This window comes from Watersipora subatra, chromosome 2 (genome assembly GCF_963576615.1).
Source record: "Watersipora subatra chromosome 2, tzWatSuba1.1, whole genome shotgun sequence".
NCBI classification, from domain to species: Eukaryota; Metazoa; Bryozoa; class Gymnolaemata; order Cheilostomatida; family Watersiporidae; genus Watersipora; species Watersipora subatra.
The window spans coordinates 69,314,283-69,331,595 of NC_088709.1; the positions used below are offsets into that span (position 1 = coordinate 69,314,283).

Below are 17,313 nucleotides of genomic sequence, written 5' to 3' on the forward strand. Positions count from 1 at the left end.
TCTCATAGTATCCCAGACAAACGTAAACATTTCCGTTTTATTTTGTTTTATCGTCTGGTAGTTTACCAAATCAGCACATTGTAGGACATTTTATCTGGCTTGTTTTTAATTTATGCTTTGATAGCAAAGAAAGACTGATTTTATCATAGCCCATTCAAAAAGAAATAATGTTTTTTTCTTCTGGTATGACAATAGAGGCCATTCAAGTAGTTTCATATGTGGTGGCATTATGGTTTAATAACTCTATGTTAAAAGTTGACTTGCAACAAAATTAACATTACATTTACATTCTTACTTTCTTGTGTTGTAGGTCAAAAGTATGTGGAAATGTGATTACAAGCTTTTAAAAGCACAAAAGCGGACAGCTTAAAAAAACGGCCGTAGGTTAGAATCCCTTATTTTGATGAAGGGAACCACTATCTCTACGTGGTTATTGTTTTGACACAAAATGTTATCACGCAAAATGAAAGACCAATAAAAGGTTCAATATAATACTTCTCGTAGCACTAGTTTATGACAAACACTTCGGGTTCTACCGAGAAGCCCGTATCAAATATAGATGCTCGCTACTTTACAGTTTCATTTTAGCTTGGTCTAATTGTCTAGTCCTGTTCGCCGACGAATAGTGCGAACAATTTCTGCAGCATTTTTCGACTATTGCAGGTGACCGACAGGCCCCTCATGTTTATCATAGGATGATATGCACCCTTTCGAGCAAAGGTTAAAAAATTAAACTGATCTTTAGGCTAGGTTTGAAGCATTATGATGAGAATAAAATAGACACGTAAGAACAATAGACATTAAAGGGTTTATTGAATGCGTAATGTTTATTTGTGAAAATATTTCGACAAATGAGGTTGCATGAAAGTGTAAACAGAAGCACATCGTGTTCAACTATGTCGCATTTGAGCCGTATTGAGATTTATTCCGGCCTATGATGTTTTCGTGATGACAGCGATTAACTGTTCGCTTTTTAGCTTTTAAGAGCTTGTAATCACATTTCTACATATTTTGAACCTACTACCTATACACCTACCTATACACCGCAGCAGAGTAAGACACGGTGAACTTTTTGATACCAAATAACTGTAATGTAAATTTTGTTGCAAGTACACCTTTTAGCTAGAAACAGATTTATAAGGGAGATAGCGTGAGTTATCTCCACTTGTATGATACTGAAAAAGCACTCCTTTGCAGAGCAATATAAGATGATATGATGTTCTCACAACTCTGAGGCCAGAAAGGGGTTTATTCTATGAAGAAGAAAAAAATGAAACAAAGTTTTCGCAACTTATTGAATGATAAAATCATGTATGAAATGGGGTATGTGCTCCTGGCCAAATTTTAATTAGTAATTGGCCATCTATCACTCTGTTTTGGAGGAAATTGCTATCATTTTCACCAGTAGCCTCCGATTCTCAGATTATGCTGCCATATCTATTTTCTTCTAGTAGGTATTTACACGCTATTATTCTTCATAATCGAGAGCCAATGCGTTTAAACAATTGCTCGTTTAGGTGACGCGCATTGAGTCCCCTCTAAGACAATCCCACCAGTCACAAGGCTACATGCCAATGAACACTGTTCAATTTGATTAGGCAGGATGCAAAAGGTTGCTCCTTATTGTTCATGCTTCTAGGAAAGCTTTCACGGTGCTCAGTCGAATATCTCTTGGATAATTACAGGACATGACACACAGCGACGGCTGGCTAGTACAATCTTCTCTCTTCTAGTATTGTAACTTAGCTAGTTGAGCTCTCCTAACAACGTTAGTCAATAAGTGTTGCTATGAACTAATTTCACCTACGCCTTCGTACCACATAATAGAGTGCCTCTCAATTGTTTATTTAAAATCACTGCTTGCACTTTCATTGATTTTTGTATTGAGTGTCAAAGGTGTCGCGATCGATATACGCTCTTTGAAGACCACAGATGGAGGATAATTTGAAAAGGAAACTAAGTTTGCTAGAGAACAGGATGGGCAATAATGACAGCCCGTGTAGTTCAAACACAAAACACAAACATCCACGGTTGTTAATGCGCGGACAGGGTAAAGAGAGTTCTCATCAGGGTGTGGCTAATCACCTTGTCATCGAGTTTCCAATGGACAGTCGGGCAAATTCTTCAGGTTCAGAAGAGAATAAGCCTTCTGCACAGTTCAAAAGTAAGTTAAGGGGGTATGTTGGTTTTTGTTACGGGTGAAAGACTACAATGATATACGGGTTCCTGTAGTCCACCGTTGATATATTGGTTTCTGTACCAGATTCTTCCTATGATGTACCCGTGTATACAAACAGGCTCTTTCCAAATCTTGCATTTTGGAAAGAGCTGTGAAATAGTTCAGATATAATGAGAAGTTGAAATACATAAGAATTAAAAAGTGTTTCTGCTTACTACTACTTTTTCTGCCCACAAAAAATTTCTATGAGGGAAGTATTTCAGAAGTTTTTGTTTTAGGCTCAATACTTTGAAATATCTATCAGGTTGAGAAAGTTCTCAGGCTATCTTAGAGCTCTCAGGCTATAAGTTTCTGTTTTTGATAAAAAAATATTTAGTGTAGAGTACTTTAATATACAGTTACAGATTACAAACATATCAATTTTTCAAATACAAATATACACTTTTAAAATGCTTGCTGCACACAATCACGGCTTGTTAATTTATAAACATGCTCTTTCCTATTCGAACAGGTCATTTTGGAGATGTTGTAGGCAAAATCTGTTTATGACATATCGAACCCAATCCTCCTCCTTTTTCCTATCATTGAGTAGACATTCAATTCTTGCACGGACCTGTTGGCTACCAATGAAATGACAGTTGACTATATAGGGTTCCCCGGTAGATATGGGAGATTAACGAGATTACCGGGATTACAGAGCAATGATTGTATCTATTACTAGCTAGCTTTAGTGACAAGGACAACAGCTGCAAAAACTCATGACTCCAAATAGATATTTACCTACATAACTGTATTCATGGTCACAAGTGGTACACATGAGGAGCCTACCAATTGCTTTTCATTCAGCGGATGTTTTCCCATTATTATAAGCCATCATCAAGCCTGCAGATTCGTGTTACAGATCACTAGATAGTCTAGTAATAAAATGCATCAATGCGGTAATAAAAACCTGCACTCAAAAATATTTTCGAGTTTCTGGAATTTATGATGGTGTTTACCGTGAGGTGAGCCCTACTGACAGGTATTTTACTATACAATGCATTAAGTAAAGATGTAATCAGTCTTCCGTTACTTAAACTGTTGATCTGCAGCAAATGGAATTATAAAACAAGTAACATCATCTCGGGTTTTAGCATAAATTGCTGGCCTAATTTTATTCGTTAAGCAAACTCAATAGGAACAACAGACTATAACATCTTCAAAGATAAACTTACACAAAACTTTAGTAGGTTTTATCAGACAGTATGAGTATTTTTCTATCATTTGTGATTGTTTTAGATGTTTGAGGTGATCCGACTGCCAGGATGTTTCTAGATTAAAATTGACAAAACCTGATTGCGGTTAAAATGCACAGAAAAAAAATACATCCAAAATGACGTCACTAGTTGTTATCATTGCTATGGTTAAAACCAGCTATTACATTCAAGTCGTAACTACAGGATTTATAATCAAATTTCCGCTTTTATCCGCGATCAAGTTTTGTCAATTTTAATCTTAAAACATTCTGGCAGTCAGATCATCACAAACATCAATAACAATTGCTAATGATAGAAAAATACACTATGATAAAATTTTTTTAAATTTTTTGTAAGTTCATCTTTAAAAGGTTGACTTGCAACAAAATTCATATTACCGTTATTTGGTATCAAAAGATTCACCATGTCTTACTCTGTTGTGTTGTAAGTGCCAAATACGTGGAAATGTGATTACAAGCTCTTAAAAGCTCAAAAAACGAAATGCCGCCGTAGATTGGAATCTCTTTATTTCGATGACGTAGCCACGAAATTTGGTTATCGTTTTGTCACGTATGTTCTCACGTGAGTTGAAAGGCCAATACAAAGCTCAATATAAGACTTATCGTAGTACTAGTTTACGACAAACACTTCGGGTTTTACCGAAGACCTCTTATCAAATATAGATGCTCGCTACTTTACAGTTTTGTTTCTGCCTGGTCTAATCGGCAAGTCGTAATCTGATCATGTGACCCAAAACTTTGCAAATAAATTCTGCAGCACTTTTTGATTATCACAAGTGACCAACAGGCTCGTCATGATTATCAGACAATGATATGTATTCCTTCAAGAAAAGGCTAAAAATTAAACAAATTTTATGGTAAGTTATAAGATATCACTGCTAAAAATGACAGCATTACGACGACAATAAAACAGACGCGCGAGAACAATAGACATGGTTTTATTGAATGCGTGAAGTATATTTGTGAAAATATTTCGACGAATAAGGTTGCAAGAAAGTTTAAACAGAAACCATCTCTCACAACTACATCACATTTGAGCCGTTTTGGAAAGGGAATCCAAACTACGGTGGTCTCGTGTGACTGCGATTTTCTGTTCGTTTTTTAGCTTTCAAGAGCTTGTAATCACCTTTCCACATATTTTGCACCTACAACACAACAGAGTAAGACATGGTGAATCTTTTCGTATCAAATAACGGTAATGTGAATTTTGTTGCAAGTCAACCTCTAAGAGAAGTTGAAGAACTACTATTATTATTCTTAGGGTTATTACCACAACCTTTAAGGTTAGTTGCAAGTCAGTCTGGGTCCTATCTAAGGGCCAAGGGCTTGTCACTGTTCTCTTCTACTGTAGAGCTTTTCTCAAAATTATTTTTATTACAATTATTAATATTACTGCCTTTGTTGATTTCCTCAGCTCCTCAACTGATGATACGTTGGTACCGGGCTAGGGCTAGGGTTCCCTAACCTCAGATATTCAACACCTTTCTCAGTATCCTCGCTAATCCTAGTAGGGCTGAGAATTATTTTTTTGAGGATTATCATTATTATTATGATATAAAAGTATAAACTTTGTGATTCATACTAATCATATTTTGTTTTTGTAATTTAAAATTGAAAATGGCTTTTGCTTCCGCGAGCACGCTGGTTATGACCCAGTTTACTAATTACTACCGTCAGCTAAACACAAATGAGAGAAAAGAGATTAGTGGATTATTAGTGGATTATTATGAATTAAAGGTATTAGTGATTCACGAGTCCCTGCAATAAAGGACTCGCCTCTGCGCTAATCGTACTGACGCAAGTCGACTATCACTCTTTGTTTACCACCATTGAAGTCAATGAGTTTCAGGAATGTTATTTTATCACATGGTTCTATGTAAGATGTCCTTATTGTTTGCGATAGCCTTATGTCCTTTTGTATGATATTGAACAAGCATTCTTCTGCATTACAATAATTAGTAAGATGCGATGTTCTCACAGTTCCGAGGACAGACAGGGTTTATTCCATGTAGAATAATGTGAAATAGGAAATTTTTGTAGTCTTTTTTGTAATTGGGGATTCGTGTGTAGATCTGATAGCATGTTTGTTAATTGACTACTGACAAAATGATTATAAGAAACAATAACAAAGTCAACCTGGCCCTTTGCTACTCAAAACTTATAAAAATATAATGATCTACTGGCAGCACAATGGTTCAAACTGCGTTAAAGATAGTGCCATTTGCTTATAAATCTGCAAAACTGTTAATCTCGGCCTGATGTTACGAGCAGAACATATATATATGTATATTTATTGTATATATATTGTTTATACATTGTATATAATATATATATTGCATATACATTGTATATACATTGTATATATTATATATTATGTTATTTTAATATATTGTATATATTATATATATTGTATAAATTGTATATATATTGTATATAGTGTATATATTTATATATTGTGTATATATTGTTTGTAATGTATATATTGCATATTTATTGTATATTTATTGTATACATTGCATATTTATTGTAAATATTGTATATATACTGTGTATATATTGTATACCACCCTTATTAAGATAAATCTTGTAAGTTAAAAATTTTTTACAGAAGGAACATTAAAAAGTTTGAAAAAGTGATTTTGCCAAAATTGTGTATAAAGCAATAAAATTATTGGTCTTGATCTGATGTTAGAAAAATGAGAATATATATGTGTAATATTGTATGTATTGTATATATATTGTATATATTGTATATATTGTATATATATTGTATATAGTGTGTCTATTTTATATATTGCATATGAACTTTATTGGAATAAATCTCATTAGATAAAAATGTTTTACAGACGGAACCCAGTTTGAAAAAATGATAACATCAAATTATCTTCGAAGTTTCTTAAAACACATGATTCCGATATGGATGATATATATATATATATATATATATATATATATATAAAAACATTCAAAAACTTTAAAAACATTCAAACTAAAGTTTGCTTTTTTTTAACTTTATGACACGATTTGCTATGTTTTTTTACTTCAGACCTGCTGAACATGCATTTGTTTAACTATATAAAAACCTAATGTAGTTTTCCATAACATAAAATGTCATGAGAAGTTGACTCCTAAAATTCCTTAGTGAACCATCAACCTAGAAACAACCACTGAATTCTTCATAGTATACTGTATGTATAAAATAATGACTTGAATGCGGAGCATGCTTTGTCACGGAGCCTGATTAATGACAAGAAGTGTTACGGATAAATGACAGGAAATTGCATGAGTGACAGCCAGAGTGAAATGCGTGGGATAAGCATTATTTTTGTTAAATTATTCTCACAAAGAATAAGACATTCCGGCCTGAGAGTATTCTCAGATACAATACGAGATAATAAATTGAGAAAGTGCGTTGGTCAGTTTTGTTTACTCTGTATAAAACATTAACTTCTCAGACTAAAGGTTTCATGAGACAAAATTCTCACGAAATCGGCGAAATTTGGACGAAACGATTCGTACGAAATGACATTTGTACGAATTCGTCTATCGCTGGTTGCGCACGATGAACGAATCCTGAATTGGAGGAAACGTCAGAAATTCCTACGAATAGTTGTTTGATTGGTCGGTTGAAAAAGTTAGTTGAATGTTGAAGGTCGTTTTCTTTTGCGCATGTTTGTACTGAAGCAAATGATTGAAACGGAATCGGCTTCAATTTATCACCGCGTTATGATTGGCTAGTTGAAAGTTAGTTTAGTCATGACACTCAAAAGATTTTAGGTTTCATAAATACATTAGAAGAGAGGATCAATATTATTGGGTAGTTATAGCTTTTCTTACCTTCCTATTGGATGGGACTAGATCTATGCTGTTGGTCAATTGTTCACAAAAACATGTCATTTCTCTGTGTATTCTTGTCTACTTAAAAATTCAAATGATTATAATTGATAATAAACTGTCAGCTAAAAATCTCAACAGATTCTAAGAAGGAATACTAACGAATAATATCTGTGTGATCTAGTACATCGACGCTGTCATTGGCAGAGTCGGTGAGTTGAGCAAAACAGCCAGAAACATTCTGGAGAAGTTTTATCAGGTTTTTCTCGTGCAAATCAGGCATAAGGGTGACTGTAATCTTTCGATGTTTGCATAAAAAATATTTATCGTCGAAAAGGGGCCCATTCTTACCGTTTATTCCTCTATTACTTACCGACCAAATGCTACGTTCAACAGAATGTGGTTTATTTTTTGAATTTGAAAAGAAACTGTTTTGTGTTTGTAATAATTGGAAGCATTTATCTGACGAATGCCTGTGTGCATGGAAGGCCGTGGAATGAGCGTATTATAAGACTAAAAGGTCCGTACGTTTTAGTTCCAGTATCACTCACTCTGAAACTCGTCAGGTGTGAGACAAATCACCGTTACGGTTACGCGATTATTTCATTAATACAATTAGTAGTATCTCTTTAAATAATGCAATTTTCAATTGGTCTACCTCAAAAACCGCCATCAAACAATTAAGTCGCCATATCTCTACAGCTAGATCATTGTGCACCCAAATCATTACAAAACCGACCACGAGTCTTTTAAAACTGTGGAAGCTATTTTCAACAGCTCAATTAAAAATACGCCAAAACTTAAATGTTCGGCAAATATAGACGCGTTTCATAGAGACTGTATGCGTTCACATAGATAAAAAATCTCAGGCTAAGTTGCTGCAATTGAGCATTTAATATTGTAGAAGTTAAGGACAGATTTCTTTCTGAGAAACTAAAGCCACTTGAACTGGCGAAGCTTGTTGTCAGATCATTTGCCTTTTTCATATCGACCAGCAATATTGTTAGCTCAGTTCTTATGCTACACATGAAATGAGGTGAAAAAAGTGTTTTGATTACAAAGTGTCTGTTTCTTTGAAGTCTCAGATACCAATCTCTACTAGTTTAGCAAGTTTTTGATACTGCAATTTCTTTTACAAGATCACTTCTGATGCTCAGAAAATGGTTTGCTTTCTAGCGCATTGCCAAAAACTTTCCCTATTTTTTACTTACTGCATTGTACTGTTGGAGAGGAACTTTTGAGGTGTTCGACTCTGTTTTATAAAACAATCATTAAGTAGACTTTGTAAAGTTTTGATCTACAAATCACGCTTTTAATTGGCTGACATTTTTAGTAGCACTACTAATTGCAAAACATCCTTTCTTATTCTTTGTACACAAAAGGCACAATTTTATATTTTGTCTTCATAAGCCATTGGTTTTAAGATTCTCGAGCGTGTGCGTATTTAAAAACTGTCCTTCAAATTTACCTACGGTATATTTCAAATTTACCTAGGGTGTATTTCCAATTTTACCAAGGATTGTTGGCCTTAACAAATAAATGACAACCGCAATAAGTTAAGACATATTTGATGAACACAAGCAAAGTTTGAGACCAGATGCCACACCCTAAATGTGATGTGACATTCTTGTGACCTTCAGAAATGTGTTGCACATACAGAGTAGATAACCGTTTCGAGGTGCTTGTGATTTCTTCGTGTGTTTTTTAGAGACGAACGCATGGCGGAATATTGAAAATATATCTATCTTAGAATGGACTATGAAATAGCATTTATTTGGTCATACGGCAATCTATGGAGTCGTCCTTTCTATGCCACTTTTAGTAATATGTGATTAACAACGCCTACACAATCTTGTAATTACGTTATTGATGGCCCACAAATAAATGTAGTAATAAAATACACAGAAAACAATCTTTACTATAAAAAGAGCCATGTCTGTCTGTATGGCCATCTGTCTGTTCGTCCAAAGCCTAGATTGTAGGTTGGGATAAATAGTTGCTTCATATGATATTCAAACTTATGGCATTCACCTTGCTAGATGGACATTTATCGCCTGCAGCAATTGTCCACCTTTCAGCATCGTAGAAAATAATTGTGCAGATACATGTATTTCTTCTCTGATCTTTGTCAGCACAACTGACAATCACTCACAGCACACTCGACTGTCAGGGTACTACTACCAGTACTAGTAGCCTACTAGTACTGGTAGTAGTACCCTGACTAATAGTAGTACTAGTACTAGTTCTAATACTAGTACTAGTCTTGAGGAAGACTTTAGCTGATGCATAGCTATGTATGTATTTTTTCGATGTCAATGGAACACCACAATCATGGCAAAAACTATCGCAATTCTCTTAAAATTGTGTTATCTTCGTTATTGAAATTTGAATTTATCTTGAGTTTACTCAAATCTTTTACTTCCATATGTAAGGAAGTTAAAACCATGCAAGTAGAACTGCCTAACATCTCAAATCAGATTACATGCTTAAGGTAGAGTGTATATCTCTATTTAAAGTTAGTTGCCACTTCCATGGAGTAGGCAATGTTAAGGGGGAAAACATAGTTTGGTATCTCAATAGCCACCCGCTAGTAGGTGTCTCAATAGCCACCTTCTAGTTGGTGTCTCAATAATCACCTGCTAGTTGGTGTCTCAATAGTCACTTGCTAATTGGTGTCTCAGTAGTCACCTGCTAGTTGTTGTCTCAATAGTCACTTGCTAATTGGTGTCTCAATAGTCACCTGCTAGTTGTTGTCTCAATAATCAACTGCTAGTTGGTGTCTCAATAGTCACCTGCTAGTTGGTATCTCAATAGTCACCCGCTAGTTGTTGTCTCAATAATCAACTGCTAGTTGGTGTCTCAATAGTCACCTGCTAGGTAGTGGCTCAATAGTCACCCGCTAGTTGGTGTCTCAATAGTCACCTGCCAGTTTGTGTCTCAATAGCCACATGCTAGTTGGTGTCTCAATATTCATTTGTTAACTACGCTAATGTAATTTCTAGCCACTTCCAGTATTGCTGCTAATTGAAGTTTTTATGATTAAGGAAAACTGGTAATGACTGTGGGCCAATGGTCTCTAGCATAAATTACATAATACCTTTTCAGCATAGGTCATGTGAACTCATTCATTCTTTAGACGAGCTATATCAAGATAAGTAGTTTTCAAACTAGCTTATATACATCCTGGCAACGGGATTATTGTGGCTAGCAACCGCCTACGCATTCAACTAGGCACAAAGCAAAACAGCGTCACTGAAAATGGGATGCTAGCTAAAGCATAAATGGCTGCATGAGTTGAAATATTTAGTAATCAGAGATCTCCAAAATTTACGGAATATATATTTAGCGCTTAGACTTTATCCAAAGTAAAATACCAGCACTTAATTATAAGTACAGTCCTTATTAGCTGTTCCCTTCTTCGTTATTAATTATAGATTATTAAGTGATAAAAGAGGGCAGGCATACTGCATACTCGTTAATGACAAACAGTGACATCGTCAGATGAGGCAACAATGATGAGTTGCTTGTCGATAGCCTAACAACAACAATGAAAAGTCATGCAATGATCGAACTCCTCATTCCGGGTTTCCTCTGTGTTTGCCTGACGTGATGATACATATAAACAGTCAGCAATACTAAAATGCTAACTAAATTTATAGGAAAAAGTTTTACTATAATAAGAGCGAGCTGTGTCCATCTGTCCTTCCATCTACCCTAAGCTACGCTAAGTGCATTAGGAAAAAAGGTTAGACCACACAAGAATCAAACTCAAGTTTTCCAATATGCAGCCAAGCGCAGTACCAACTGCACCACCGGACCACCCGCAGCATGCAGTATCCTGGTGTAGTTGTTGTGTAATAGTTGTAGACTTACTGATTACACATGATCATCTCTCACAAAGCACGAGACTGTCAGCATTCTAGGAATAATAATAATATGGGCAAAATAATTAGCTTCAAGACTACAAAATTGTTTCGCGCCTTTCAAGGGACAATCGACTTGAAACAATTTTATAGTGACTTCTAGCCATCTACTTACAGAATCATATTCTCTATCACTGCCCTTGAGTACTGCGTATAGATGTCATACTCTGACACCTTCGGTAACTCTTTCTTCATATCACAACTCAAGTCATTACCACTACTCTCCGCTCTCAAAAACCTGTCTGAATTATTCGTCATCTCACAAACTCTCAATGCCTCACTCAACATTTTCCATGTCAACTCAGCATTCTTCACCAAAGCTCATTTTACTTTTTGATCACTTAACTAGTTTTATTTATTCAGATTATTATCATACATATACCAGTATAATTACCAATACTAAATGAATGCCCGGCAATGCCAGGGTAATAAAAAAGCTTTTGCACAGAAAATTAATTTTTATTTAAAATATAGCAATAGTTACCATTTTAACTTTCATTCCTCATATCATGAGAAAAACGTTTTGTGCGGTTAAAATAAATTAAGAGAAAAAATAAAACAACGGTAAAGATGTTTAAATTTAAAAGTGAAATAATTAGCAAGTAATGGTTAAATAAAGTTTGTTTTGCTACGCTTACAATAAAAAATATTTGATACGCAAGTATATAACTTTAAATTGTTTCGGTTTTGGCATCATAAGGCGAAAATGTCATATAGAGTAGTATAAAAACCCATTGTAATTATCTAATGCAAACACCTGTAAAAATCATCAAAAACTCTGTCATTAAAAATTAGCAACAAAACAATATGTTAACTTTAGTAACTATAGTTACCTACAATAACTTTAGTGTATTTAGCGTTTATGATCTGCAAGAAAATGTAGTATTACAATGTATCGTGTGCAGTATGTACCGTAGAGAGTTCTTACCTTCAAGACAGACGTATAACATAAACATTCAATTTAGCTTGAATGAATATAGCTGACTAAACACGTACTTGAGGATGAGTTTTAGTATGTTTTACTAAACTAAGCTTCAACCTTGTCATAACCTGAAATTTTATCATTTACCTGTTTTCGGTTTCACCATAACTTGTAAAGAATAACGGTGAACTGAGGTTGAGACCAAGCGAGCGTCGTACCTCTTTCAGGCAATATATATATATATATATATATATATATATATATATATATACATATATATGTATATATACATATATATATGTATATATATATATACATATATATACATATATATGTATATATATATAATTATATACATATGTACAAGATATATGCACAGATATTTATGTAAATACCAATATATATATATATATATATATATATATATATATATATATATATATATATATATATATATATATATATATATATACACTGATATAGACATCGATATATACACTAACACATATACTGTTTTTATCATGATTACATATTAATTTTTTGCTTAATTACTGTTAAGTCACATCTATAAGTAAAAGACTTGAAAGGCATAAAAGAAAAGGAAAGCCTAAGCGATGACCAACAAAACATGCACGTGCAGACTTGCCTATGTTCCACTATAATCCTTCCCTATGAGCAGTTTTTGCATTCCAGACAATATTACAACAAGTTGAAACTAGAATTTCGTAAGATACAAAAAATGCTATAAAAATACCAGATAAGGGTGAAACAAAAAAGCTATCAAAGTGATATCAAATACTTGAATGCCCTCACGTAGCGGTTAATTAAATTAATTGCATTACCAGACACTTGCCATGCAAAGTTTCAAACACAATTAACTAGTGTTTTATTTTATCGTTTTTTGCCAATATATCTGAATATCTCACAAAATGGCAACAAAAAACTTTTGCGGGATGCAGTACCAGCCTGCAGGAAATAGCTATTAAATTTGTATAGAAACCGGAGAGGATGTACTCTGTTACGCTATAGGCAGGAGCATTGTCCTATTCACACAGCTGTTTATGCATTATTGCCATAGCAACGGTTACCAGACTCTATGACATATGATCATTACGGTGCTTGTTTGTCAATTGTTTTCATGGTCATTCAAAGTGTCATAATATCAGGGTTTGTTAAAATAATAAACTGTGATACTGCTGTCACAGAAGTTGTTGGCTGATGAAAGACTCCCTTCCCTCTATATGTAGTTCTCATTCTATTTAACTGTTTCTCTATCTTCAAGCATTGACAATAGGTATTTATTATAATTGTATTGTATTGTATTTATTTGTTTGTTTGTTTTGAAGTTTGAAGCAAAAAGAAATCGTAGTTTAAAAAAGGGTTGAAAGAAAGGTTTTGCACATGTTTAAAAAAACAGCATTTTTATTTTAGTTTAAATAAACAGTTTTCATTTCTCCATACTATCAAAGTTTGCATTTATAATTAGCATATGACCTTAGAGCTATCTCACCTCATTAAGCACTTTCTTTACACAGTAATGTTGAGCTGCCATTAGGTGAAAGCCATCAGGTCACTAACACTGTCTTTGATAATATAAAGTTGTTTTTCATAAAAGCTCTTTTCATTGAGTCTCTCTTCATAAAGTCTCCTTTCATAGAGGCTTATTTCATAAAGTCTCTTTTCATAGAGGCTTATTTCATAGCGTTTCTTTTCATAAAGTCTCTTTTCATAGAGCATTTTTTCATAGAGTCTCTTTTCATAGAGTTTCCTTTCATAGAGTCTCTTTTCACAAGGTCTTTTTTCATAGAGTTGATCAAGCAATTAGTTAAAACCGCTAGTTTCTGGTTCTTTGCAGAACAGCAAACTGCTTCTGCAAAAGGTTGCATCAGCTATTGTAAGATAAGATAACTCTTTGACTTTAACTAAGTTTTTGTAGCCCTGAAGTAGCAAAGCTAAAGGCATGTCTAATTTGACTGAATGCAAGTAAGAGTACAAACAGCTTCTATCATCAAAAGAATATTATAAGTGGGAGCTTTATGAGTTACAGAGAGATGTATAAATATTCTTTCACAAATGGCATCGCAAGTGTTCATTGAAGTCTCAGTAAGCAAAACTGTTTCAAAGGAAAAGAATTTGGTCCGAAAATATCGAGCTTGAGATGCAACATGAAATAAAGATGACCTTTCTAGTCTCAGGCCAATGTTTTTAACACTTGGTTACTTCTGGTCTATAGCATGTATAGTTAGAATTTGTTTCCATAGCAACCAGTACTGTCTGGTGTAATTGAGGTCTAAAGCTGTCTCTGTTGTAATCGTTTAGTATAAAATTCTTATTTCATGCCATCACAATGGTAAGGTCATAGGAAGGTACAAAGCTGGCACTTGGCATCCCATTGTGCAAAAAATGTAAATGTTTTGCTAGACCATATATCCATAAACAAGGATTGATGCATATAAAAATGACTAAGGCTTGCAAGATAACTTTTACAGTTACACAGTAGCTGATTACCAACTTGCACTAAAGCTATTTCTGGAGTGTTCTGTCAAAGACTTCGTCAAAGGATAAGTTCATATCAAGTGATTAGCAATTTGCAAGCTGCAAGATACAATCCTTCATTTTTTCGTGACGCCGTTTTATCGTTGTCGGCCATCTTTGTAGACAACATTTATCGTTGAAAACACAATGCTTCTACAATGAATTTTAGAAAACGATGCTTTTGTTTGCAATTTTCTATTATAGTATCAAAACAACACTAAAAAATACTATTAAATAAGAGAATGACGATCGTTTTCTACAAATATGGCCGCTTTTTCGTAAACGAGCGCATGTGCAAAAAAATGATGGATTGTCAGGGTCGAACTGTAACCAATTTGGCCTGGTTTACATTAAAGCTTTGCTTAGCTGTTTGGTTAACCAATAGACTTCATGGTTCTGTTAACCGATAGACTTCATGGTTCTGTTAACCAATAGACTTTATGGTTCTGTTAGCCAATAGACTTCATGGTTCTGTTAGCCAATAAACTTCATGGTTCTGTTAGCCAATAGACTTCATGGTTCTGTTAACCATTAGACTTCATGGTTTTGTTAACCAATAGACTTTATGGTTCTATTAGCCAATAAACTTCATGGTTCTATTAGCCAATAAACTTCATAGTTCTGTTAGCCAATAGACTTCATGGTTCTGTTAGCCAATAAACTTCATGGTTCTGTTAGCCAATAGACTTCATGGTTCTGTTAGCCAATGGACTTCATGGTTCTGTTAGCCAATCGACTTCATGGTTCTTTTAACCAATAGACTTCATGGTTCTGTTAACAAATAGACTTCATGGTTCTGTTAGCCAATAGACTTCATGGTTCTGTTAGCCAATAGACTTCATGGTTCTGTTAACCAATAGACTTCATGGTTCTGTTAGCCAATAGACTTCATGGTTCTGTTAACCAATAGACTTCATGGTTCTGCTAGCCAATAGATTTAACAGTTTGTTTTGTTAACTGATAGACCTAAATTTCATTTTTACCGATAGTCTTATTCATTTTGTGAGCCAATAATCTAAAGGCGTGGTCACACGAGCACCGAACCGACGTAGGATCGGTTCGGTTCGGAGGCTGGTTCGGTTCGGGGCACATGTCACACGGCCACCGAAGTAACTTTGCTTCTTAGATACCATACGTATAGAGACAAGACACGGTTTCATTAGTAGTTTTTATGTATTTGAGTTAAATATTTCTATTGTAAACAAAAAACTTTGAGGAACAATTATAATTACACAGCAGATTTATCAGAAGATCGTTCAGCTGCTCAAAATAAATCACTCGATACAAAGATTTTGCTAACCCTTCCCATCAACATAATTATATTTTTTTTATTAACATATGAATGTTTTTCTATGTTGAGTACATAAAAAACAAAATCAGTCTTTATCATAGTACTGTGGTTTTACATAAATAAATCAGTCAACGATACTTCATCAGGATGAATATGACACATTACTTATATTCCACACGAAAGAAAATCACAACCATTCCCTTACATTTATGCAAAACTTAAGTGCAACATCTTACATTTATGCAACCCAATCACAAGTCCGGGTGAACCTTGTCGTAAATTGCTTCATGTTGTTTATTTAACGAAATAAAAGTATCGTCCCATTTCTTTTTTAACTTTACTCACACGCACGTAAGAAGAAATGTGACGCGTGCTCGCTAGAATTCTAGAATTTTAACCAGCCAATAAGAGCAAGGGTTCGGCACGAAATTTCGAGCAGTACCGAAATAGTTCATTTCGGTCAGAAATGTCCTCAGCCGAACTTTTTAGAGCTGAAAACGACGTCGTTTTGCGTCATTTAGTTCGGTTCGGTGCCCGTGTGACCACGGCTTAAGTCATGCCCTTGCCCAGTAATATTAGTTTTTTTGTTGGCCAATAAGCTTAATTGCTCTGTTAGCCAATAAAATTCTATTTGGGACAACCAATGATAGCGAAGGGTTAATGTTTCCATAAACATTACGGTTTACAACCAAAGGATAATGGTATATGCTGTTCATTAAGAGACGTTAGGGACATATTAACAAGCTTTCATACATAGTAGCAGTTACCAACGTGGAGTGTCTAGCGACACCACTGACCATCAAATGCTGCTTAACATTGCCTTCTGGTTACAATAGCTTCTAATTGAAATCTAGTAACAATCTGACACCATATGACATAGTTTAGAGAAACAACGATCCTACCATAAAGTAGCTTACAACTCTAGAGCTGGGTCATGTTTAATTGGTCAAGTACAACTGGAGCTCATATTTGATTGGCTAAACACAACTGCAGCTCACATTTGATTGGTCAAATACAACTGGAGCTCACATTTGATTAGTCAAACACAGCTGGAGCTCACGCTTGATTGGTCAAACGCAATTGGAGCTCACACTTGATTGGTCAAATACAACTGGAGCTCACATTTGATTGGTCAAACCCAACTGAACGCACATTTGATTGCTCAAACACAACTGGAGCTCAGTTTTAATTGGAACAATGCATAATGTAAAAAAATGGAGCCATGCAATATTTAAGAAAATAATTGTTGGAATAAAATTAATTTGTGTTTTCTATTTTTACTGACTTTGGCTGTTTTGAATGAGATATATGCAATTTGGAAGTTTCAATCATTTGCCGTTCAGTAAACCCTTAGTTTAAATCCTAGTATTTTTAC

The 17,313-nt window shown here is 34.5% G+C and overlaps 1 protein-coding gene across 1 annotated transcript in view; it reads left to right on the forward strand.

Annotated features, from left to right (window-relative positions):
- The first annotated feature begins 1,977 nt into the window (after positions 1 to 1,977).
- The window catches only part of LOC137388485 (dual specificity calcium/calmodulin-dependent 3',5'-cyclic nucleotide phosphodiesterase 1A-like), a 47,849-nt gene continuing 32,513 nt past the window's right edge, over positions 1,978 to 17,313 (forward strand). The window contains exon 1 of the mRNA XM_068074971.1: positions 1,978 to 2,164. Within this exon, the coding sequence (XP_067931072.1) occupies positions 1,978 to 2,164 (187 nt within the window). The remainder of the gene's footprint in view (positions 2,165 to 17,313) is intronic.